At 45.7% G+C, this 26,044-nt stretch overlaps 1 protein-coding gene across 3 annotated transcripts in view; it reads left to right on the forward strand.

Annotated features, from left to right (window-relative positions):
• Positions 1-26,044, forward strand: part of NAP1L4 (nucleosome assembly protein 1 like 4) — a 597,513-nt gene that overhangs the window by 282,711 nt on the left and 288,758 nt on the right. For all 3 annotated transcript variants that reach the window (XR_011201382.1, XM_069223015.1, XM_069223016.1), the window contains exon 8: positions 5,792-5,863. Coding sequence is in view for 2 of the 3 variants with exons in the window: in XM_069223015.1 (XP_069079116.1) it covers positions 5,792-5,863 (72 nt within the window). In the remaining variant the exon portion in view is untranslated. The remainder of the gene's footprint in view (positions 1-5,791; positions 5,864-26,044) is intronic.

Genomic DNA, 26,044 nt, shown 5'->3' on the forward strand with positions numbered 1-26,044 from the left:
AAGGTGTATTACGGACATAGACATCCTGAAAAAGAAGGAGGCAGTGTCCAGACCACTCGGATATGTCCAGGTGGTGAAGGTAGGCAATGCCCACCCTCTTGGAGGTGAGGTTCCTGCAGGATGGTGAAGGAAGAATTCCAGCTGTGTAGTCCAGGGGATGTAGGAGATCCTGGGAGTCACCCAAGAGCTGTCCCACGTCAGTTGCCGGATTGCAGGAGGGTCAGTGGCCCGCAGGACCACCAACAAGCCTTGGCAAATGCAAATAGTAGTTGCAAGGAAGATTGTAGGTTTTTGAGGACCAGCAAGGTCCTAGTGGCTCGACTCATGGTGGAGGGTCAGGGCAGGCCTTCAGCAGGGAAAAAAGCCATCCCACGAGTGACCCACTGGCAGCAGGCACAGGGAGTCGCACGGAGGCTTCAGCAGCACAACAAAACAGGAGTTCCATTTCGCAGGAGCTGCAGAGTAGAAGCTGAACTTGAATTAGTGCTGGAGGCTGGGGCTCTTGGAGCTTGAAGATCTCTTGGAGGAAGAGCCAACAAGCCTTGGTAAGAGCAACAGTCGGGGTGCACAGGGGTTCCGTTCCAGTGGCTGCAGCAGGGGCCCACCGTCTCCCAAGTTGGTCAGAAGACAAGTTGGACAGGATTGGACCATAGAACCACCATCTGTGTTGCAGAGCCTTTCGACGTCTGTGGGACAGCAGGATCCACCAGCCGATTGTTGTCATCTTGAGGTGTCTACAGATGCAGGGGAGTGACTCCTTCACTCCAAGGGAGAATCCTTCTTGGATGCAAACAGAGTCCTTGTGACCCTAAAAGATGCACAGCAGCTACAGATGTTGCAGAAGTTGGAGAAACAATGTTGCAGCGGGAGCCCTCCTATCTGGATACAGACTTGTTTCAGTTCCAAAAGCAGACCAGCAGCGGTTGTGGAGACCAGAACCGCTGCCAGGAGATGTCATGCACAGTCTTGTTCGACAAATCTGAGGACCCGAGGGAGCTCTTAAGTAACCCTAAAAGGGGGTTGGTCACTATCTGCAGTGACCCACCTATCAGAGGCCTAACCAATCAGGTGCTCTTAGGGGCCTCTGCACATCTTATTTTCAAGCTGGCAGAATCAAGTGGCCACCTGGCAGAACTCTGTGCACCTTCCTAAGGGAGGAGCTGGAAAGGGGGTTGGTCACTCCCCTGTCTTTTGCGTGGTTTCGCGCCGGAGCAGGAACCAGGGGTTACTGTACTGGTGCAAACCGGTTAATGCAAGGAGAGCACCAACTGTGCCCTTCAAAGCAGTCTGGTGGTGCAGAGAGGCCACCCAAGCCCAGAGACACCTATTTCTAAAGGAGAGGAGTTCATACACCCCATTCTACGGGAAATTCTTTGTTCTGCCACCCCTGCTCAAGATAGGCTCTGCAGCACAAGGGCAGAACAGTGCCTAGGGGTATGCAGCAGCGCAGGCTAGCAGGCAGACCCTGCAAGGCTGTTCAGGCAGATTTGGAGGATCCTCTCAGGAACCCCCAGAGTACATAGTATCATGAAACTAACACTGAAATTGGTGTAGTTGCATGATTCCAACATGTTTGATACCAAACATGCCTAGGTTTGGAGAAGCCATTATGTAGTTGAACCACTCTTGTTGACCAGTTTCCACTTCATACCTTAAGATGACTTCTGCACACTTACAAAGCCCAGGGAATGGAGTCTGGGGTTTGTAGGGGTACCTCTGCTCATGCAGGAGTACCTTTACAGTCAGGCACTTGCAGCCTCCCCTTGGGCTGAAGGACCTATTAGAGGGGTGACTTACAGTGTCCAAGTGCAGTGATCGCGATAAAAGGTAAGCCTTATGTGGCAAAACCTGGTAGCCTTCTGCTGCATTTTTGGAGAATATGGTCTAATAGTCATATCTGTGTATCTTTTATAGTGTGGGCATTTGGTCATGTAGGTGCCATGTTTGGAATTGCAGTTGGTGTATGTGTTCTGTCTCCCGGTCTTGGTGGTGTCCAGTCTAATCTCTTATGTAGTTTCAGTGAGATCACAGTCTGAACAATAACCACACAGAAATTGGCCACTTACGCGAGGTAAATCCCATAGTGATGGTTGTACTAGCCATGTTTTTACGTGGTCTTTTGTGTATCAACATGTTCTCCAGATTGGTAATGCATTTAAAGGCAAACTGAGGGAGAGGGAATGTATGCTTGCCAATTTTTAAGATGGCCCAATGTTTTCTGATAATTTTGCGTAGAGTGTTGGAGTCTGGTGTAAAGGTGATGACACATGTAAGTGCATCAGCGTTGGGTCTGTTACGTGGTTCTAACAAGGCTTCTCTATTATTTTTCCTGGCATGTTTACGTGCTGTTCCAACACAATGTGGTGGATATTGTGAGGGGGGAGGAGTCTCTAGGTCCTAATGGAACAGTTTGGTGTTATTCACTGTTGCTTGCCAGGGAGATGATTGATGTAGGCCCACCAGTTAAGGCTCATCTCTTCTTGTGGCCTGAGGTCTTCCAGATTTCCCTTCTTCCACTGCTTTTATAATATGCCCTTTCCTTGGGGGGTATTGATGACTTCTTTGTGGTCCATCTTCTTAAGCCAGCACGTGTCTCAAGTCTGTACATTAGCCCCGGTTTCCCACCACTTTGTCGGTCAGCACCCCACCATCAATTCCTTTAGTATGCTGTTTCCCCTGGCAATTCACTATAGTGTTGTGCCGCTCTACTGCAGTAGGATTGGGTGGAGCTAGGCTCCCACCCCCAGGAGGGCCAGCATTTAGGAAGCCAGGGTCAATTCTCTCCTTCCGCAGTATACGCTTGTCCGAAATGTAACTTGGCACCTCAGCAGTCACACCTTAGGCACCCGACTGGGCTAATCTGCATACTGTCACAAGGCCCAACGATGGCTGACTACCTCATTCTTTCCAGGTCCCCCAGTCACAGATCTGTCTTTGCGCACTCTCCTCTCTCTTCAGTGCTCACCCCCAGACAGACTTCCTGCTTCTTGTATAGCACCCCTCCCATTGGCTATGCGCCAGAGTTCTGAATCTCTAAACCCATGCTGCCTCCTTGATAAACCTTTGATTATTCACTGAGAGTCAGATATAGAAAGTTTGTTGTCTCATAGGTCAGGCCCCGGGACGTCTGTTGAAAAAAGCTCCCATTACAAAGTTTCATGTCCCAGTAACACCTGCTTGCCTCATGGCCCCGAACAGATTCTGACAGTGGCACCAATTATAAAAATTTAAAATAATACACCATGTCTTGTGCAACACACCTACATCATCCCTAACGTACAATAATTTATTACCCTGGCTGAATCTGAGCCATGGTCCAAGCCCATAAAACCCATTGAGATTGGCTCCTAAAGTGGCATTCAGCTGTGTATTATATTGTTCCCTGAACATCCAATGGGAGCTAGCACCTGTCGAAGACAATACAATTAAATAAATTCCAAGGGTTTGGAAAAACTAGAACCCCAGCTCCCTTGCAATTCGCCACTTATCTCTTGGTTATCAGCAGCTAAAGCAAGGATCAGATCCAGTGAGCGTCCTGTCCTGCAATATCAGCTGTTTCCACTTAAACGTTTTTATTTAAGTTGCCATCAATTTAACACGAGTTGCTCGGACCGATAATAAGTATTTGGAAACTGAAAAGAACATGCCTGTGAGTCTGTCAAATTACAAGGGCTAACCGCCCCTTCCACCCATATGACATTAAACTCCATTAAGAGTGGTAGGAACAAGTGCCTCCTCACATTTCGTTGTAATTGGCACAAAACAGAAAATATTATTTATCCTGGGTATGATCATTGCTACAAAACAAATACCTGGTATACTTTTGCCTATTCCAATTCTTGTTAAATGTCCATTCCCAACTAAGCCCTTAAACTTTGTGTTAAGTACACCAAGTTTGTTCCTCCCTATTTTCCCCAAGCAGAATAACAAATCTCAAAATAATCGAAGTGTGCTCTATGTCATCTTGAAACAACTAGCGAATGTGGCGACTGAAGTAGCAGATGCTTTGAGCAGAGAGTTTAAATCATGCACATTAGGGAGTAGGAGAGAGTCTCAGGCGCAGCAGACTGTAATAACCTTAAAATACAATAACTATTCTCATAAAGAATGCACATTTTCAGAGCTTTCGTAGCAGATAGTAACTCGGAATGCAGGTGAAAGTGTCTATTCTCTGGTCAGGGATATTTGCAGGCGTCTTTCCATTGATTTCCGAATTTGTGTCCAATATGATGGGTGAGCTGCAAAATGATCTGAATAGCTCCTTTGGGGGTCTGTCAGACATTCTTCACAAACTTGTCGATCATGAATTCTTGCAAGTTGAGAATACACACACACTTCACAACTCAGGTCATTATCGATTCTTGGATCATAACCCAATTTACATGATTGTGAAAGTCTAAGAGCATGATTCTTGAGTATCCACATTTTTACCTCTGTAGACATTCCTCACCAACAGAAAGAAGAATGCATAATTGCCCAGAACTCTTTCATCCCTTGGCCGTAATGTAAGATGTGGATGTAATTTAGCTTCTGGTGCAAGGCCATTGTGCTACACCTTTTTGCCAACTCGTATGCATCCAGTGTTACTCTGCATTTTGCCCTTACCTCATTCAGCCTTGATATTTCTCCCTGATTTCAGTTGTAATGATCCAGTGTAAATTCGACCAAATTCAGCGCATTGAGACATCAAGAATTTGTTGACAGGATTTAATACAGTGTTAGTCAATTTCAAAGGGCATTCCTTCAAGGACATTCATGAAGCCGGTGTGAATGGGATTTGCTCTTGCAATAACCATGAAAGGTGGGTCAGTGAGATTCAAATATTCTTGATCAAAGAGCCCTAACTTAGATTTTTTTATCTTGTCGGATGGGCGTCTTAATTTATAAATATTCATAGATTATTTCAGCATACTTTTTCTCCATTGGAAAACTCATTGCACGCACTGGCAGTGTAAAGGGCTGTATTTAATGGATAGACCAGTTGACATTAAGAGAACAAAACAGTTTTTGGCTCATTTTGTCATGTTTTGAAAAACCCTGTAATGTGCAAATAAGGGATTGCCTGATAAATGTTCTTTTGCATTGACGTTTACCATAACGAAGCTAATGGCTGATTTACAGGAATGGCTGATAGCACCACTGCAGACCCCAGTAAGAACACCCTGAGCAGAGCCCAAACTTGTTACTAAGCATTAATCTCTTGTCTTGCCATTTCTAGATTTTTGTGCATTGACTCCTCACTCGATTACTACAAACATATTGTTTTGTCTCAGATCTTTTCAACACGTTCTAGGAATATTTCAACAAGGAGTAGTGATAAATGGCATCCTTTTTCATCCCCCACTTTGTGGGCAAACTGGCATTGTGTGTAGAAATATACACCTATTCTTTGAACCAACGTTACTGGACATCTGTTTGTTATAGAATGTTACTCTATTTGGCTTCAATTCTCAACAGTAATCACTCAGATGATTGTGCATGTGGTACCCCCAAATCAAGAGACATAGGTCCTGATTACGAACTTGGCGATGGGATACACCGTCACAAATGTGACGGATTTCCTGTCTGCCGTATTACAAGTTCCGTTATATCCTATGGAACTTTTAAAATGGCGGGCAGATATCAGTAACGTTTGTGACGGAGTATCCCATCCACCAAGGTCGTAATCAGGCCCAAGATTTGCAAATGGTCAGCTTTATGCAGGTTAAAATGTTTTGTAAATGGCTTTACCAGCATGTGTTAGTGTTGTCAATACTAATGTTTCAACACTTGGGATCCTCTCTCTTTCAAGGAATATGATGAACCAATTTTGAAGCACTTACAAGATATTAAAGTGAAGTTCTCCGACCCAGGGCAACCCATGGTGAGTTAAAGTGAAAGATATTTTGTGCTATTTTGGTTTGTTTATCTGCCTCATAGCTGGATTGGGGACTTCTTAAAAAAAAAAAAAAAAAAAAAAAAAAAAAAAAAAAAGAAACAAAAAAAAAAAACACTGTGTCATGAGGGTGAGAGATTTCTGAGTGATAAAAATAAGTGATTCCCAGTATAACTGCAGAAACGCACAAGGTAAGAATTCTGGGTTGTTCACTGTCTGTAGGTTTCGGTGAAGAGCTGGCTCCTGTTTGTGGAGCACATCTTAAACACTAGCGCACAGTAAATCTGCCCATCCGGGTGTCTGTTTTCCTAACAGAGATGTTGCATATTGGATTTGAACAGTGCTATTGACACCGAGCTAGAAAGGTGACAAAGCCTTTCTGTCTTTTTTCCACTAAAAGTACTTAAGTATAGATTTAGCTGCTTGTCATCCACACCGAGCTGAAAAATGAAAGGATTGCAGACGGAGGATTGCATCGCTGGACTGGTGAAATCTGGAATAAGCAGAGCTCTGTTTAGTGTTATCTAATAGCTTCCCATATGGTCAGTTCACAGTTTAGGTACAGGACAGAGGACAGTACTGTGCCATCTCTTTAGACTATATCCAAAGTTTTACGAGACCGATGGGACCACAATGGGCTATCAGACCTTCCTCATAATGGTGAAAGGACACTGTCACAGTACATAACAGCCTCTCTGACCTGTTTGCAAAGTGTGAAAAAGCCAGAGGGAGATCTGTGATGTGTCTACTTTTTCTTCACCACGAGATTGAAAGAAGACCATGAGAGCTGAAAGCTGCCCTGCTTTCCTGGTGACATTTTGCATATGAACTGTGCTGTCCCTCTTTCACCCTGTGTTTTTCAGGATGTAGAAGTGCTGGGACTGCTTTCACTTTTGCCTGTTAAATTGCTGTTTTAGCAAACGTGAAAATACAGTGCTAAATGTCCGTGAGCCATATGCCCTCGGACAGCCAGCACCCATCATACACCCACATCAGACATCCACACACCAGCCAGATGGCCACACACCCACCTGACGGCCACACACCCACCTGACAGCCACACACCCATTATCAACCGTGCAGTGTCTGTCATACGCCCAGACTACCAGCATCATACAGCCACACACCTGCTGTCAAACGCCCAAACACCATCATTAGATGTAATAAGCTCATCTCCATAAACCCAAATACCCACCATCATACGCCTTCGCACCCCTCACCATAGATCCTTACAGCCGCCATCATACGTCAAAACAACCACCATTATACGTGCACACAGCCACTATAATTCCACCCACCTACCATCCACTCACTGTGGTACGTCCACACACCTACCTTAGTGCACCCACATTTTACAACCACACACGAAGCAAAAATCAAGGCACTGACCGAAAAAAAAGTTTACTTTTAAATTAACATGTAGTTACAGTACTACATGCATGCCATCAATAAGTGGACATGAATGACCTTAAGGTTTAGCAACTAGCCTTATTCGTATTGTTATTACAGATCTTGAAACACCTCATGCAAGGGAAGTGCAACAACAGATGTGTAGGAGCTGGGTTTAAAAAGGATTTGATAAGTGTTCAAGTTAATTTTAACAGAACCGGGACATTTTCATCAACCAATCATTAATATTATCTATTTTTAATTTACAGATAAAAAATTTATTCATGTAATTCAAACTGTTCTTTTTCCCTGTTCATGCCATTTTCAAACAGTTTGCTTCAGTTTGTTCCTTTGCTTGATCAACATGATTATTTTGTGTCAAATCTTTTAAACAGGTTTATCAAATTCACCCCTGCAGAAGATGTTTAAAAATACATTTACTGTGATCTTGCCATATTGAAATTTTGTTTCTTTTCTGCGTGTATGGTTTCTGGTGCCTCACCTAAAATGTATGTTTACGTATGATTTCAAAATGTGTCAGTCATTCTTGAGCAACGATGTGAATTTGGGTACACAATACTCCTTTTTTTTTTTTATTACGTTAGACTAAGAACCACAGGTGATAGCTTGGTGCTGATAATTCAGAAGTCCATTTCCAGTTTCCTTCTGTGAATTGACCTCTGAGGGTCACCTGTTCTGTTAGAAGTGAGTTCAATCCTTTAGTCAGCCAGTCCTTTAGTCCTCAGCTCTCTCTAGGACTTGTGTCTTCATAGGTCCATTTTCTCAATTGTTAGTCAACTTGTTTCAACTCCTTTTTGGCTTGCGTGTCTCTTTGGGTTTTTGTCAAGGCAGGGTGGTCCTGTTTTGCTTTTGGTGCTTCTGTGAGCGGTGTAATTAAAATTAGGAGTCTCATGGAGATGCTTTGACCTATAGTTTTTTTTAGTATATTTTTGAGTGGTAGCTTCAATGACTGCAGAGTTTTAGTATGTAGTTTCTCCCTAGCTAGTTTGTGTGAGGTGTCAGAATAGGCTAGGGTTTGTTGCTCATCATCTTCTTTAATTTGCTTTTGTCCTAATACTTGCAGAGATTACTTTGACATCTTGAGATTGTAGCGGCCACTGTTCTCTCGTTATCAAATTTTAGAGCACTTTAACTGTTCATGGAAATTAATTATTGAAGTCCAATGTTTCAGTAACATAACAGTTGAACAATATTGTCAGGCTGTTAGAAATGGGGTCTTTGGTTGACAGTCAGGTTATCCCCTGTTCAGGCAAGGACCCTCACTCTAGTCAGGGTAAAAGAGAATCACCCTCAGCTAACCCCTGCTTACCCCACTTGGTCGCTTGGCAGAGCAGTAGGCTTAGCTTCAGAGTGCTAGGTGTAAAGTATTTGTACCAACACACACAGTAACTTTATGAAAACACTACAAAATGACACAACACCAGTCTAGTAAAATAGGAAATATTTATCTAAACAAAACAAGACCAAAACAACAAAAATCCGACATACACAAGTAAAGTTATGAATTTTTAAAGATTAAACTCAAAAATAGAGCTTAGAAACACAAAATGCTTCGATGAGGTGTTAACACTGCGTCGTGACGGAGTCGTTCCCAACAAGCCGACACCAGCGGCGCCGGACACGAAGTTGCGTAGACCCCCAAGTGCAGTACCTTTGGTGAAGAGTGAAAACAAGTCGATGCGCAAAGGCGGGGATCTGTGCGAAACGTTGAATCTGCGCACTTCGAGCGGCGTCGGTCACGACGTGGTTCGGTGACTTCCCCGGAGTCGCGGACTTCAGCTGGGCTGCATCGGCGTCGGGCCTACGAAGGTGGTCGCGTTCCAACGAAGATCATGGAGTTGGTTGCAGGTGGCGTCACCGGATTGAGCAGCGTCATCGGTCCGAAGTCGATTTCCTTGGATTTCCACCAGCTTTCCTTTGAAGGGCCCAGGGACTGGATAGGGCACCACTTGTCAGAGCAGGAGTCTCTTTAGAGACTCCAGGTGCTGGCAGAGAGAAGTCTTTGCTGTCCCTGAGACTTCAAACAACAGGAGGCAAGCTCTAAATCAAGCCCTTGGAGATTTCTTTTCAAGATGGAAGGCACACAAAGTCCAGTCTTTGCCCTCTTACTCTGGCAGAAGCAGCAACTGCAGGATAGCTCCACAATGCACAGTCACAGACAGGGCAACTCTTTTTCCTCAGCGCCTCAGCTCTTCTCCAGGCAGAGGTTCCTCTTGTTTCCAGAAGTGTTCTAAAATCTGTGTTTTTGGGTGCCCTTCTTATACCCAGTTTCTCCTTTGAAGTAGGCCTACTTCAAAGTAAAGTCTCTTTTGAATGTGAAATCCTGCCTTGCCCAGGCCAGGCCCCAGACACTCACCAAGGGGTCGGAGACTGCATTGTGTGCGGACAGGCACAGCCCTTTCAGGTGCGAGTGACCACTCCTCCCCTCCCTCCTAGCACAGGTGGCTCATCAGGAAATGCAGACTACACCCCAGCTCCTTTTGTGTCACTGTCTAGTGTGAGGTGCAACCAGCCCAACTGTCAAACTGATCCAGACAGGGAATCCACAAACAGGCTGAGTCACAGAAATGGTATAAGCAAGAAAATACTCACTTTCTAAAAGGCATTTTCAAACACACAATCTTAAAATCAACTTTACTAAAAGATGTATTTTTAAATTGTGAGCTCAGAGACCCCAAACTCCACATGTCCATCCGCTCCCAAAGAGAATCTACACTTTAATCAGATTTAAAGGTAGCCCCCATGTTAACCTATGAGAGGGACAGGTCTTGCAACAGTGAAAAACGAATTTAACAATATCTCACTGTCAGGACATATAAAACATGACTATATGTCCTACCTTAACCGTACACTGCACCCTACCCTTGGGGCTGCCTAAGGCCTACCTTAGGGGTGCCTTACATGTAAGAAAAGGGAAGGTTTAGGCCTGGCAAGTGGGTACACTTGCCAAGTCGAATTTACAGTTAAAACTGCACACACAGACACTGCAGTGGCAGGTCTGAGACATGATTACAGAGCTACTTATGTGGGTGGGACAACCAGTGCTGCAGGCCCACTAGTAGCATTTGATTTACAGGCCCTGGCACCTCTAGTGCACTTTACTAGGGACTTACTAGTAAACCAAATATGCCAATCATGGATAAACCAATCAACAATACAATTTACACAGAGAGCATATGTACTTTAGCACTGGTTAGCAGTGGTAAAGTGCTCAGAGTTCAAAAGCCAACAGCAACAGGTCAGAAGAAATAGCAGGCTGGAGGCAAAAAGATTGGGGATGACCCTGCATAAGCAAAAAAGTCCAACACAGGCACACATCAGTATTTATTGGTCAAGTGCTCTACAGCATTATCGTTTGTCCTGCAAGTAGAGTTGTATAAATGCACCTTCTTTTGCTGCAGAGGGAGTAGCTGGGAAAGTAACACCATTAGGATCCAGAGCAGCAAATCTGCTTTAGGCACAAGGTTGTGTTTGCTTCCAAAATGTAATTTAAACTCAAAAGCAAATTGAGAGTGTTTGCTCCTGCGATGTTTACCATTTATATATATATAAATTGTGGGATCAAATAACTTACAGTTCTAGTTTGTGCACCTCTTGATGGGGCATTACATGTTATTAGTAAACTTTTCACCATTCTGATGTCTAAAACTCAGAATCTGGTATAAACTATACATCTGCTAGTTGGCGCACCCCATGCTAATACTAATTAGTGGGTGTACTGTTCGCACCATTATTTTGCACCCACATTGTAAATGGGCCAGTTCTACTATTGTTACAATACTGCTGATAATCTGGTAGAAACTTCAAGCTGTAGATTCTTTACCTTAGAATTAATCCCACACTTCAGAATGGACCTGGAAACTTTTTGAGCAGTACATCTGCGCAGTGGTAGGTGGCGTCGTTCGGCTCTGCCATGGCATCGTCCGCACCAGAAGTGATGTGCGTGGTACCTATATAGGCATCATCTCAGTGCACAGTTCTTTTCCTTTCTTGCCAGTCAGCGCAGATCCGGGAGAGCCACCTCCAGTCCCTGTTTGACTGACTTTATCAACGTTTTGGCAAAGCCTTTTTTGAAACTGCCTCCTAGTGTGCTAGGGATCTCCCCTAAGAAACCAGCGGGTTTCAAACATTGTAGAGCCTGTCACAGGCAGATGTCTGTGACAAACGAACACCTCGTTTGCCTATTGTGCTTGGAGCGGGACCATGACTCCAAGGCATCCAAGGACTGCTGTGCCATGCAAGCAAAGATATTGCGGGAGTGCTTCTTGCTGCCCGATGTTGGACGACCCCATGCCGATCAAGATCTGGCTGCATGAAAGGTCCCAGTGCAGCTCGCAGGGCTGCTCGCAACATTCATTGTCAAAGTTGTTGGATAAGTCCCACAAAAAGAAAAAGTCCAAGACGTCGAAGCACTCACTTAGTCAGTCCAATTGTTTGGATGAGGGGGGAATGCCAACACAATTCAGGGCCCCAGCTCCCATCAGTCCATCATAGAGCCTGTGCCTGCGTCTGCTCCTCGCCTCCCACAACCACAGCAACCCTCCCTTCAACTCAAATAATTCTATGTGGCCATGCACCTCATATTTCAGCAGCCCGACTCCTCTGGAGCGCCTTCGGGCCCATGGGTTCAGAGGAAACCACCACTGGATTCCCAACGGTGGGTTCACCCTTGGCATCAGTAAGGCCCCTTGGATCCAGTATCCGATCCGGAACAGCTCTGGCCACAAGATCATGACCTTCAGTAGAGCCTGCTCCAGTGCCGTCGTTCCAGGTGCCGTCGATGCCCCATGGCGGCCCAGTGTCCGATGCCATCTCCAGTGCTGGCCAGAACCACGCCCTTCAAGTCAGAGCCAGTGCTATTTCCATTGATTGACCTGGAGAGGAAGACAATTGGTGGAGGGTGGGGTGGTGTCTCAGGACCCTTATGGCGGCTGCCAGTGGTTTGCAAACTCCACCAGACACTGGCTTGGCCTCATCCCACCATGGCTGAACAGGAAGCATCTTATGCAGTGGTGGTGCACAGGGCAACAGAGGTCATGGACTTTTGGCTGGCCTCAGTGGCAGTCAAAACAAATGTCTTCACAGAGGTGCCTCAGCAAGTAGTTGCCTGGTCTGAACCTTTCCTCCCATTTAATGAAGCACTTACTGATGTCGCACCTGGGGCCTGGTCCAAAGCCCGCACAAGGGGTCCTCTGCACAGGAAAATTGCCCAACGAAAATGGCCTTGTGCCTGGGGAATCCCAGTTTTTTCTCCAAGCACCCCACCCCAGAGAGCTTGGTGTTCCAAACTTCCACCTTAAAAGTCAACAGTGTAGAATTCACTACAATTCCACCGGCTAGGGAATCCAAAAGGTGGGATATCTTTGGCAAGAGAATGTTCTCTTCTGCCTAGCATTGCAGTTGGTGAACCCTGCGTGCCTTTTGGGCCAATACATCCGAACAGTTTGGGATTCGGTTGCACAAGTGCTGCCCATGGTTCTCAGAGTAGGCCCAAGCCATACTGTCACAGGCAATTAGAGATGGCAAAGATGTAGCAAAGTTGACTGTTCACTGTGATTTGAACACGACTGACTCACAAAGCAGAATGATTGCATCATTGGTTCCACCAAGATCCCATACCCCTGTTCTGTCTGGCCACAGGCATTACCTGTGGGCCATGAGCACTTTTAATTTGCAGTGCTCCCCTTTGGCCTTAGCAGCTCCCCTTGGGTGTGAACCAAGGTGATGGCGATGGTTGCAGCACATCTGCGGAGGGTGGGGGTTCCAGTCTTCCCCTACCTTAACGGCTGGCTGTTGAAGGCAGTCACGCCCAAGGCAGTTGTCTCCCACCTCCAAACCATGGCAGACTTCCTGTACTAACTGGGGTTCACTATCAGCATGCCAAAGTCACACCTGACTCCCTCTCAGAAGTCCCTTTCATTGGAGCTGTTCTGGACACAGTGCAGTTTCAGGCCTTACGTCCAAATGATGAGTCCAGGATATACAAGTTATGATTCTGATATTTCAGCCTCTTTCCTGGATTTAATTGAAACTGACTCTGAAGCTGTTGGGCCTCATAGCCTCCTGCATCCTGGTTGTAACAGATGCCCTTCGGCATACACTTGCTCTGCTATGTCACCTGAAGTCCCAGTGGGCACAGCATTAGGGGAATCTCTCCGACCTGGTCCAGATCTCAGAGGGAACTGCAACAGACCTGCAGGGGTGGCTGATGAACTTTGATTGGGTCGTCAGCAGGATCCTCTACCTTCCCCACCGAGAACTGACTCTGGTCTCCGTCAGAGTCCGAGCTCCACATCAAATTGATGGAGATGAGGGCGATCCAGCTGTAATTAAAAGTTTTCCTTCCGTCAGTCAAAGGAATGCTGGTGCAGGTGTTTACAGACACCACCACCTCCATGTAGTACTGCAAGAAACAGGGCAGGGTGTGGTCGTGGACCCTGTGTCAAGAGGCCCTATGTCTCTCGCCATGGCTGGAACGTCAGTGCATTCCGCTGGTGGTTCAACATCTGGAGGGCTCTCTGATCACCAGAACAGACAAACTCAACCGTCAATGCCTAGCGGATGACAGCTCCATCTGGAGGTGGTGCAAGGTCTCTTTCTATAATGGGGAGAACCTTGGTTAGATCTGTTCACCAGAGCCAAGAATGCTCAATGTCAGCACTTTAACTTACTGGAATTTCCCAGGCAACTCTCACTTGCAAACTCTTTTCATCTTGAGTGGAGCTCAGGCCTCCTGTACACCTTTCTGCTGCTACCACTTCTGCCCAGAGTTCTCAAGAAGATCAGCAGCAACCAGGCCCAAGTCATTCTTGTGCTGAGGATTGGGCACTGGGAGTATGGTATCCCGAGCTCCTGAGCATGAGCATCAATCCTCCCCTCGGACCCCTCTTTCGGGGGGGATCTTCTGTCACAGTAGCAGGGCAGGGTCTTGCATCAGAACCTGTGCACGCTCTGCCTTTGTATTTGGAGATTGAACAGCAGCAGTTGACAGTTTTGACCTTCTCCCTAAGTCTGTGATGTTAATTGGACAGCTAGGTGTCTCTCAATATACGCCTTCCATTGAGAAAAAATTGTGTCATCGTTTGCTTCCAAGAATGTTGACCCCTTTTCTTCACTCCTATCCCAAGTTTTGTTGTTAATACTTTCACTGGCCCAGCAAGGCTTTGCTTTGGGCACTGTCAAAGGTTACTTGCCAGCCATTTTGTCTTTCTTGTGGTTTCCAGACCAACCTTCTATCTTCAAGTCACCTGTTGTGACACGTTTTCTAAAGGAACGCCCACACCTGCTCCCTCCACGACCATTCATCATGCCCAAGTAGGTCCTCAATATGGTCTCAACATTTCTAATGTATGTGCCTTTCAAGTCTTTACACAGCTCTCCTCTCCTTTAGCAGTTTTTCTGGTGGCCATAAAATCAGTATGAGGGTGAGTGTGCTGCAAGCACTTTCCATGAACCCTCCATATAAAACATACTATCCAGACAAACTGGTATTGAGAACTATGCCTCCTTTCTCCTGACAGTGGTGACACCTTTTCATGCAGGTGAACATGTCACTTTACCTGCTTTCTTTGCCCCGCCTCACCCTACCAAAGAGGAGAAGAGGCTCCACCCAGTGGACCCAAAAAGAGTGTTGCTGTTCTACACTAATCATACCGGAGAGTTACGTATGGACTATCATCTTTTCCATGGGTACATCAAGGAGCAGACAGGAAAAGCTGTGCAGAAACCGACCATCTCGCGATTGATAGTTCTCTACATTAAAATCTGCTATGCATTGGCCAAGGAGCAATATGTAAGGGATGGCATGCTCTTTCTATTTGAGCCAGTGATGCAACCACTGCGTTACCTCATGCCATCCCTGTCCTAGACTGCTGTCAGATGGCAACGTGAGTGTCTGTATATGTTCACCAAACACTAATCTCTGGAAAGTCAGATCCGTTGTGACGGGCGCATCACTCGTTCAGTATCCACAACTTCCTAGTTAAAATCTGTTTGCAGACCCACCTCTAGATCACTGTTGCTTGAGTATCTATTCTAAGGTAAGGAATTTGTGGCTAGAATTCTCTATCACATGAACAAGTTACTACTTTGGTAACTCCTGGTAGATACTCAATCTAGCTCCAGATTTCTTACCAACCCTCCCCGCTCTGCGAACAGATTCCTTCACACAGGCTACCCTAATGGGGCCCTTAATGCAGCACACCAGTACATCAGAATTTCCATGGCTCCGCGTTTCTTGCTTGGAAAGGTCACAAAAGGTTACTGAAGCCAGCTCACTGGAGTGGCACTATATAGGCAATGTGCGTGCCACTTTCAGCACAAACAACGCTGCTGATGTGGAGCCGGGCAGCACCACCTACTGGTGCCTAGCGGTACTGCTCGAAAAGTTTCCGTATCCAGTCTTATGCCTGGCGATAATTCTAAGGTAAGGAATCTGCAGCTAGATAGAGTCTCTACTAGATAAGGTGTTACAGAAGGTAAGTAACTTGTTCCATTGGTCAGTATTTTTCAGTGTGTGCTCTAAATCCAGCTGACAGTGTCAGTGGCTTGTATTTTCCTCCAGTGACAGCTGCCTCCTGTAACATAGAATGACTGCGCTGTCAGCTCTTTTACTTCAAGACCTGCATTCCATCTTCATGTTTCGGAGAATTCAGATCTACAAAAGACTGTGCAACTCGTGACATGTTTTGGTTCTCATAGTTCTGAAACTGTGCTGTAAATCTTATGCATTTCTGGTGGTTTCTCCTTTGACAGCTTGTAGTGTCAGTACTGGAATTTAAAGGTGGCTGCCAGGTTATTAAGGTTCTGACCAGCTGGAATATGGTCATCCACCCGGCATTCTTCCCGAGTTATACACCCTTTTTAATGACATAAAATTTCAGTATAAAAATACAATTAGAATAAAAAAGTGTAGGTACTGATTAGCATGTTTTAAGCAAATCTGTCCGCGCATGCATAATAAGAAAGAGGGCAGGAGTCAAAAAAGTGTTTTTTCCTACTTTGCATCCTATAGAAATTTGCTTTCCATTACAGACAAAAACGCTGAACAGAATTTCCCAAACCTGCCATGAAACTAGAACTTTACTCACAAGAGTGCTTTAGTTTGGTTTGGTGTAAATCTGTTGAGTTGTTTTTGAGAAATTAGTGTTACAAAAACGTGTTGGGTAAAGTTCACTGGGTTAGAAGCTTAGAGGTATCTCAAAGTTCAAAAAGGTGTTTTTTATTTGCCTGACGCTTTGGCACCATGTGAAGAGAGTGCACAACACTTGACGATGCATTACATGTTTATCTTAATCTTTTTGTTTTTAAATTTGTAGAACTCCTTCAAAGGGATGTACAGTTTAAGGGGGAGTTTAAGGGGGAGGGGGTTTAAAAAGTGTTAATTTACTAATAACTGTGAATCCACATGACATTTGGCAGCCATTCAGCATATTTAGTCTTCTGAGAGTACCACACACTCCATGATGATCCAACAATGGGGTGGGAGGCATTTTTATGTGCTAATAGCTTTGGTGCTGTTTAATGAATCTACACAAACTTTAATTTGCTAATACTTTTAGTGCCATTTCAAACATTTGGATGACATCTGGCAGAAACCTAACATGCTAAACATACTTGTAGTATGTTGAATTTCACACAGGTCCATCAAGAGGAATTTGTAAAAGGTGCAGGGCATAAGGTGTTCATTTGCTAACAGCATTGGCACTCTTTGTCTAATGCATACAAACTTTGTCTGGAATGTACGTTTAGTTTTCCCTTGGTATGTCGGGTTAATCTGAGATTGCATGCAGATCTGACCGAAAGCATGGGGAGAGCGATGCTTTAATCTGCTAATTCTGTGGGCATCATTTGACAATTTGTTTAGAGATGCAACAGTCTGGCTGCAAACTGCATCTGCAACTGGTAGTTTGCTGTTTGTGAGATAGTTAGCTATGGCATCTTTACACAAGACCAAAGGCCAACTGTAGATGGAGTTGACAACCGGTAAAGGGTAGGGTGCAGGGCTTGGCTGAAGACCATGCCCTGCATGGAACCCATGCTCCTCTTCTCTGAAAATCATGTATAACAGGGTTAGCCACCTGTGTGTATGTGGTGGTGGGGGGGTTGCTTTTTGAGTAGGTTTATTTAGAGGCCTGAGTGTCTGCCATGTTTTTGCCCCCAAAAAACAGCCAGTTCTTCATATTATAACTGTGAGAGCGAGGAAGGAGGGGCTATCCTTCCAGGATCAGATAACTCTTTAACCACACGGGATAGTGTTTTTGAAAATTTCTGAGCCATAGTGATTTTGTCAGAGTAAAAAGTAGTTCAAGTAGGCTGGCAGTCCTTGGGGTACTCTTTTCAGGCTCATTTATTTCTGCATTTGTCATTTTCATTATCGGATTTATGCCAAATCCTTTCTAGGTGCTTATGGTGTTTTTAATCCCCTGAAGAGTGTCACTGAACCTTGGAGCTGGAGGATGCAGTCTTGACTGAATGGTGCATTTAAGTGTAAGAACTTAGCCTAAAGAATCCCAATTCCAGTTGTCAACCTTGAGAAAGTCAGAATCAACTGACTACTTGTAATGTAGTGTTGAGAGCAGATAGATTAAGCTTGGATCAACTTCTGGAAAGAGTAGCTGAAACCAGGGATTGTGTTGTTACTGTGGAGAAGACTCAAACCAAAATGTTACAGAAGAATTATTCCGTCAGGTTAAAGGAGTCATACAATCTACCACAAGACACTTAAGGTTTGAAAAAGGGGGTCGAGGTGATGTCTGCCACTATACATGGGAGCATTATGCATTTAAAGAAGATCTAGAGCTCTGAAATCCTCTATCGAAGAGGAGGCAATACTACAAGAGTGGTCCTTGAAATTAATATTTAGGACTCCTAGCACATTAAAATGAGTACATTTGAGGTTATGAGCAGATAGGACATCCGATAGCTAGGCGCTCCAAATGCCAGCATATCCTGGAGGGCGATAAATCAGTGCTCCTGATAGAGTAAAATTATGGGAGAGAAAATAGCTAGGCCTCACAGTAAGGGAGTGAGGGATTTTGAATTCTATACTGAATATGGCTTTAAAAACAATAGCGATACCACTGCATCTCCTAACCACACGGTCTAGTCTAACCAGACTATTTCCAGAGGACTGCAATAATATCCGAGGTTGAGGCCTGATGGACCAAGTTCCCATTTAAAAACACTGAATCTGGGAGATTGTCTAAGAGAAACTTAAATATATCTGACTGATTCTTTGCCAGAGAGCAGCAATTAATATTAAAGAAACGAAAAAAGATTGGGATTAGAGTTTTAATTCAACTAAAGCCTTCACCGTGGGGGCCTGTGGGGCATAGACCTCCAAGTTTTCAAATAATCCTGAGTTGAGAGCTGAAAATTACATTGGCTACACCTCATAGTACCCGTAGTTAAATTCATGAATGACACACCTCTGGAATAGTGGTACGCAGCATTTCTAGTTGATTAGAATAAGTTGACTGAACTAATAAATTACTTTATTTAGATTAAAAGAATCAGTGTTCCTGGACCCGTTCGAGTGCAGACGGACGGGGGAGTGACGTCAGTGCACTAAGTGCACATGTTAGTTTGGCCGGCCATCTTAGGCTGCCCAAACTGACATGCACACTATGGTTTCTCCAACCCGGCTGTGTTACGCAGCTGGGTTGGAGAAACTGCACAGACTCCAACCCAGTGTCTGAAGGGCAGACCAAGCCACTCAGATCAATTCTGGCTCTACTCTCATGCTTGGTATAGCATGAGAGCAGCACCAGGATTGCGTGGGGGAGCCTGTGCTGGTGTCCCAGGGAATGCTGGGGCACCATCAGATAAGGAGCTTGAGGTGACTGGCGGCATCTGGAAAGGTATGTATAAAATAAAAATACTATTATTGATTTTTTGTTATTATTTATTTCCCATCCGTCCCATCTCCATCCCCTTGAGATTTGGGCGGCCTCCACTGAATTAGGCAGTACAGCTGGAGCACTAACCACTCTGGAAACAGGCTACCAAAATGGCTGCTTCGGTGTTGTCTACCTAAAAAAAAAAAAAATACTCTTCTGGTACTTGGTGCATTAATATTTCAAGTGCATGTCTAAGGATGTTCAAATCTGCAGGAGCCATGCTTAACTTAACCACAGCCTAAAGGCCTCACTACTATGCTGCCTTTACTTTCAATTTATAAAGCTCAGTGTGTTTCATCCGCTTTACATGGGGTTTGTGTGTGGGGTTACTCTTAATTCCTCATTGCTCCAGTAGGAGGAAAACCGAGTCTGCAGGCGACTCCTCAGTTCTGCAAGCCAGCTCACACTATATTCTGCACATGGAGCTGTCACTGCAGTACGTATCGGATTTAGTGCGTCTGGCACCTCTGATGCTTTGGGGATCAGTTTGGACCTCACCAGAAACAGGCCTGAATAGGGAGATCATCAATGACTACTTAGCTTGTAAGCATGAACTTAGGTTATCATGAGTTGTCTATCTAAAGGTTTCCTTAAGTAAGATTGGCCGCCTGCAATTTTTTTCACACCAGAGTCTCTTTCTAAGACAAACGGTTGGGCACTCTTACTTTTTTGGAGTTTAGTCAGATTGAGAGGCTAACAGATGAATCAGTGAAGATCTCTGTAAAGGAATATATCCACCTCAGGGGAATTAGTGCCACAATTCTGTGTTTACATCTCCCTTTAACAGTTGGGGAAGGACCATCTTAGTTCGGTTTAGGGCTGGGACAGTTTGGCGGATATTAAGTTCCTCACTTGGGCCTGATGTAATTAGTAGTAGCCCGCAGGTTTGCTCGTGCGGTGATGCATCTCCTCAGTCCCCTCTACATTTTGTGTTTTTTTGCAAGTGTTTTAGGTTGTATTTTAACCTATTTTTGTCAGATAATTAAAAAATTCCTAGCTATTGTAACGGAAAGTTTCAATTCTGTTAAGGTCACGGAGGCGAGGATTAGGCTGTCTCTCTCTTCACTTTATTTCTAACCAGCAGCCTTTTATTAAACATCAAAAAGAATAACAACAACAAAACTATAAGCCCTATGAGTTTTCACGCAGGGGTCAACCAATCCAGGAACAACGTCCCCTTGAAGAGCCTCTCCCAATATTCCTTCTTCGTCTTTCTTCCTGCGACCTCAGCCGAACACCCTTAGGTTAGTCATGTTTGCCAGATTCCGATCTTAGAATTGAAAAGAGATTAATGTTGTCCTTCCTGAGATCAGAACTTATCAAGAATTATTAACTTTTCAATACATCATTTGGTTTAAATATCATTAAATAAAGCCATCATTGTAGAAAAATCCCTACAGTCCTGTCATTCCCTTCCTGAGATTCATAAGTAACCAAGTATGCAATTAATCAGAGCAATCAGTGTTATCAAAATTACTTACCAGTATGCAATTAATCCGAACAATGAGTGTTATCCAAATTACTTACACGTAACTCGAAAACAGTATCAGGAAACTCTGATCCCTTGTTGGGTGGAATGAATATATGTTGGGGGTGGACTAATCCTCGCCTCCGGGTCTTTAATAGAATTTAAACTTTCCGCTACGATAGCAAGGACATTTTTCATTCTATGTCAGGACCAGAGGTGAGGATTAAGTTGGTTTAAAGCTTATCCCCAACTAGAGCTGCCAGATTCTGTACTGGCTTGAAGTAGAATCTCTTGAAGGTAGAATCCGATGACCAGTCCGCCGCATTGAGGATGTCCTCCAAACGGGCTCCTAGAGAAAAAGCTTTTGAGGCCATAGCCCACCTCACCGAATGAGCCCCAAAAACAGAGACATCAATTCCAGCTTCCTGTAATACTCACCTGACCCATCTGGCAATGGTGGGAGAAGACACAGCTTTGTGTGGTTTAGTGAGAGCTATCAAAAGTTGTCGCTCCCCATGGGGACTGATCTCTGCCATCATGGACTCATAAGCTTTCAGAGCCCAGACAACACCCACTTCGGGTTTGTCTGGAAAGTGGCATCAGAAACAGTTCTGAAAATTAAACTTCGTCCTCCTGGAAATATGAAATGTCACCCCATCCGGGGTAAAAACTCTCCCAGTAATATCCAATCTTCGAACATGGGAAACCTGGTGACATGAAACCAAGCACAGCAAGGTAGCCAGTTTTGCCGACATCTGTTTCCTTGACAGATACTTATTAGATGGCCATGATTTGAATAACTAAAGTACCTTGTTAACATCCCAAAGTGTGGATTATCTTGGGCCGGGAGGAAGAGATAACCTGATGCCTCTGAGGAGTCTGCAGACAAAGGGATGTTCACCTACTGGTTGTCCCTCCAAGATGGCGGACCGATATTGATCGATCTATAGACTAACCCATCCAAAGCCAGGGATGCCAGTAAATTTAAGATATGGACAATGTCCATCCCAATGGGCTCAAGATGTCGGAGATGACACCAACCAAGCCATCGTGTCCAGGCCGATCTGTACCTTTTTATTGGTACTATCCGCTCTTGATTTTGCAAGAAATGCCCAGGATTTTCCATCTTCCCGGAAATCCTCAGGCGATGTGATGGAGTCATCCTTCCGTCACCAGGTGATGACGATTTCCTTCTGGATCGAGGTCTGGAAAGAGGGCTAGAGGGATTGGAAAATCCCACGAAAGTTCCATCAGGACTAGAAACCAAACTTGAGATCTCCAAATGGTGGTGACCACTATCAAGTCCGTCCTCTGCCTCTGAGTTTGAGCTGCTAGTCTTATGATCATTGCGACAGGGGGAAGGGCGTATCCCTTCTCCTGGCTCGAATCTTGTACAAATGCATCCATCGCCGTCGCTAACAAGTCAGGTTTCCCGGTGCAGTATCTGGCTAGCTGGAGAACCAGGCGCGAGGCGAACAGATCCATTGAGAAAGGACCCCAACGGGATTCTATCTCCTGAAACACCTGTGGGTGAAGTTGCCAGAGGCTGACGCCTCTCCAGTGACTGGAATTCCAATCTGTCTCTTGGCTTGACTTCCCCGGAAGGTGTTCCGCCATCATTGAAATTTGGTTGTCTAGGCAGTAGGCCCAGAAGCGCTTGCCAGATTTGATAGGATTTCCGATTCAATTCCCCCTAGATGGTTTATGTAGCAGATTGCCGCCATGTTGTCCATTTTCCACAACACGCAACACTGGGCCTTGTCCTTGGTCCAGCTTTTCACTGCAAAGGACCCCGGCATGAGTTCGAGGCAGTTGATGTGAAGATCTTTTTCCCTGGAGGACCAGCTTCCTCCTGTAGAGTAGTCGCCGCATCGGGCCCCCCAACCCGAGCCGCTGGCATCAGATTCTATGGCCCAATCCAGTTGGGATCTGAAAATGGTGCGGCCATCTCAGCTCCTCTTTGGCCTCCTCCGACAGAGGAACAGATTGCGAATAAGTCAGACCCTTTTTCAGGTGAGAAATCTTGAGTCTCTGGATGGCGCGATAGTGGAGTGAGCCCGGAAAAATAGCCTCTATGGAAGATGATGGGAGGCCTACTGTTAAGGACCATAAAGACTTCATATCTACAAGAAGGACTCCTTGCGCTGCGAAAATCGACGCACAGCCTGCCAGAAACGACGCACAGCCTGCATAGCAGTGAAAAATTCACCGCACGCTGAACCGGAATGACGCAGCCCGACTTCGCAACGAGAAGATCGACGCAGCACTAGTGTAGCATCCAGAAATTCGACGCACGGCCCACTGGATCGACGCACAGCTGAGCAGGAACGATGCAGCCTGACCTTTAGAGAGGAATCGACGCAGCGCCTGCTGTGCGGTAGAAATTTCCACACAACGCCCACCGGATCGACACAGCCCCTATGACTCCGTCCTGTCAGCGCAGGAAATCCTCGCGTCGTCCCCAGGGCGCCTAAAAACCCCGCAAGCCGAAGATGATCCACGACCGAGCGCCAGAAATCGACGCACAGCCGTCCCTGGGTGAAAACTAAACATCGCATTGCCGTGTGCGGCGTGAGAAGTCGACGCACACCCCCTTCATTTCCACGCACCACCTCCTCTGCGGTTCTTTGCAGAGATTTTGAATGCGAACCAGGTACTTTGTGTTTGAAAGAGACATTTATTGCTTTTAAAAGGCTAAAGACACTTTATATCACTTTTACAGTGATATCTCGACATATACTTATTGCATTTTAATCGTTTTGACCTGCATCTTATCAGATAAATATTATACTAAACACTGTGTGGTGTATTTTTGTGGTGTTATACTGTGTTATTGTATGATTTATTGCACAAATACTTTACACATTGCCTTCTAAGTTAAGCCTGACTGCTCAGTGCCAAGCACCAGAGGGTGGGCACAAGATAATTTGAATTGTGTGTGACTTACCCTGACTAGAGTGAGGGTCCTTGTTTGGACAGGGAGTAACCTGACTGCCAACCAAAGACCCCATTTCTAACACCTACAGTGTTAGAAATCGATCGAGCGATCTGTCTCATTGGTGTCTGGCTAAAGTCCTTTTCAATTCGTGTTTGATTTTGGTCATTTTGCGAGATGGAAGGCGTAGGGTGGCTTTGACTGAATCCACCACAAACCTCAGGAGCTGTATGGACTGAACTGGAGAAAGGGACAATTTGGACTCGTTGACCACGAATCCGAGGGACTCCAGCAGGGAGATGGCCTGTTGCAGATGTCCCACCAGTCTCCTGGGACACTGATCTAACAAAGGGATGTCGTCTAGATAAACAAGCATCCTGATCCCCTGAGATCGGAGATGTTCCACCACCGGTTTCAACACCTTGGTGATGCACCACGGAGCGGAGGATAGGCCAAAAGGAAGGGGGGTGAATTTGAAGGTTTGACTCTTCCACTTGAATTGAAGGAATCACCGGTGGGGAGGAAAAGTAGGAATTGTCAGGTAGGCGTCCTCTAGATAGATACAGCCGCACCATCCAATTGTTCACTTGCAAGAGATCTCTGAGGTGAATCCCTTCCATTTTGAAGTGGCGAAAGACTAGCCACTCATTGAATTCTTTGAGGTTTATTACCGGGCGCTGTCCCCCATCTCTCTTTTCCACAAGAAAGAGATTGCTGAGGAATCTGCAGGGGTGCAAACAGGTTGGAACAATCGCCCCTTTTCTCAAAAGTTGGGATATTTCAGTCTCCACCAAAGTCTCCTGCAAGCAAGAAACATTTAGAGGACGTGGTCTCGACATCTGAATTGGAGAACCATAAAACTCTATCTGGAACTCCTGCACTGTCTGCAAAACCCATGCATCTGACGTCAGTTGTTCCAAATTGTGGAGAAACATTGCCAACCCCCCCACCCCCCAACCTGAGTCCTGAAAGGTATTGAACGCTCACCTTGGGTAGAGTTGTTGGAGGCCCCATTCTTGAAGCCTCTCCTGGACCCTTTCTGGCATGGATATCCCCAGGTGGGATAGAAGGCCCCAAAATGGGCAGAATCTTGCCCCTGCCCTTGGCAAATTCCTTGATTGGAGGCATGGAAGGTACCTCTGCCGGTAGAGCGCCCCCTACCATGACTGGCAGTGGCAAAAACATGAGGTGTGAAGACCCGCTTCATCGATGTCTGGGCTTTATCTAGGGAAGTAAAGGTATTTACGAACTTCCCTGGTTCTTGAATGAAGGGCTCCCCTTTCTTACAACCTTGGGCAACTGGTTCAGCCTCCAAAGATGCCAGCTCCCCCAATGTTGGATCAATTTTGATTAGAAGGGAACGCCAACTCTCTGTGGATATAACGCGATTTGTGTTCCCTAAAAAACATAATGGTCCGTTATGCCCAACCGGAACGAGCCTCTGGAGATATGAGAGAGCTGGAGGTCCTGGCATCCTCTGCCATATCTACAATTTGTCCTGATATGAATGCCAGAAATGGGGATCTCTCATGAATTTCGCCAAGAAGGTGGCCATCTTCGGGTCAATGTCCGGAGTAGTGGCGACCTTACCCTATAAAGTGGGACGAGGGCATTCTGCTCTTAAACAGTTCCTTATCTAGGGCCTTCCAGAGGCAGCCTGCCATATAGGGCGCAACGTTTGGGGCCAGCGACCATTGGGTAGAGCAAGGGTGTAAGAGCTCGTCCAGATCTAGCATATCCGTGAGTGATGGAGTTTGGTCCGTATCTGGTTTTAGGTCCTCCGAACTGGAGGAAGTGGTAGGAGATGGTCGCCAAGGCCTAGAAAATTTCCCGCCACCCTCCCCGTCCACGGCTGAAGGGGAGTCTGGCCCAGTCTCCAGCTGGAAGGAGGCCTTAGAGATGCTTGAAAGAGGAGAGGGAGGTCTAGGGGAAGAGTGGGACTCCCTAAAGGCTTTTTTGAGCCGTGAAAATGCGTCCAGGCATGGTTCATGAGGCCATTTGCGCGCCATGTCTGAAGAGGCCTGGGGCTGCCCTGGAGGTGAAGAGGCCAGAGAGATCTTCCCTCTTAGAGAGGCGTTGCAGGCATTTTGATTGTAATTTGAGGATTTTCCTCTCTAAGTGCGCCACGACTTGTGACACTGCCTTAAAAATGGACATATCCATGATATGGCAGAGCTCTCTATCAATGGGGAAGTAGGTAATCTCTTCCTCCTCCAAATATTCCTGGGAGTCATCACCCAAATAGTCAGAAGGGACCTCCATGTAACTATAATATTTGGCAGTGCACCACAGGAGAGGGCAATAAAACTGGTACCAAGCCAAGCAGGATCAGTTTCGAAGGCCTTGGGACACTTGCAACCCGTTGGAGTTGCAGGGGTTAAAATATATATGTTTTGCCTGGGTCGTATCCCTTTAAATATCACGATCTAGTTCTTACAGGTGTTCAGACTCCAGGC

Source organism: Pleurodeles waltl, chromosome 3_1, assembly GCF_031143425.1.
Source record: "Pleurodeles waltl isolate 20211129_DDA chromosome 3_1, aPleWal1.hap1.20221129, whole genome shotgun sequence".
Classification (NCBI taxonomy): domain Eukaryota; kingdom Metazoa; phylum Chordata; class Amphibia; order Caudata; family Salamandridae; genus Pleurodeles; species Pleurodeles waltl.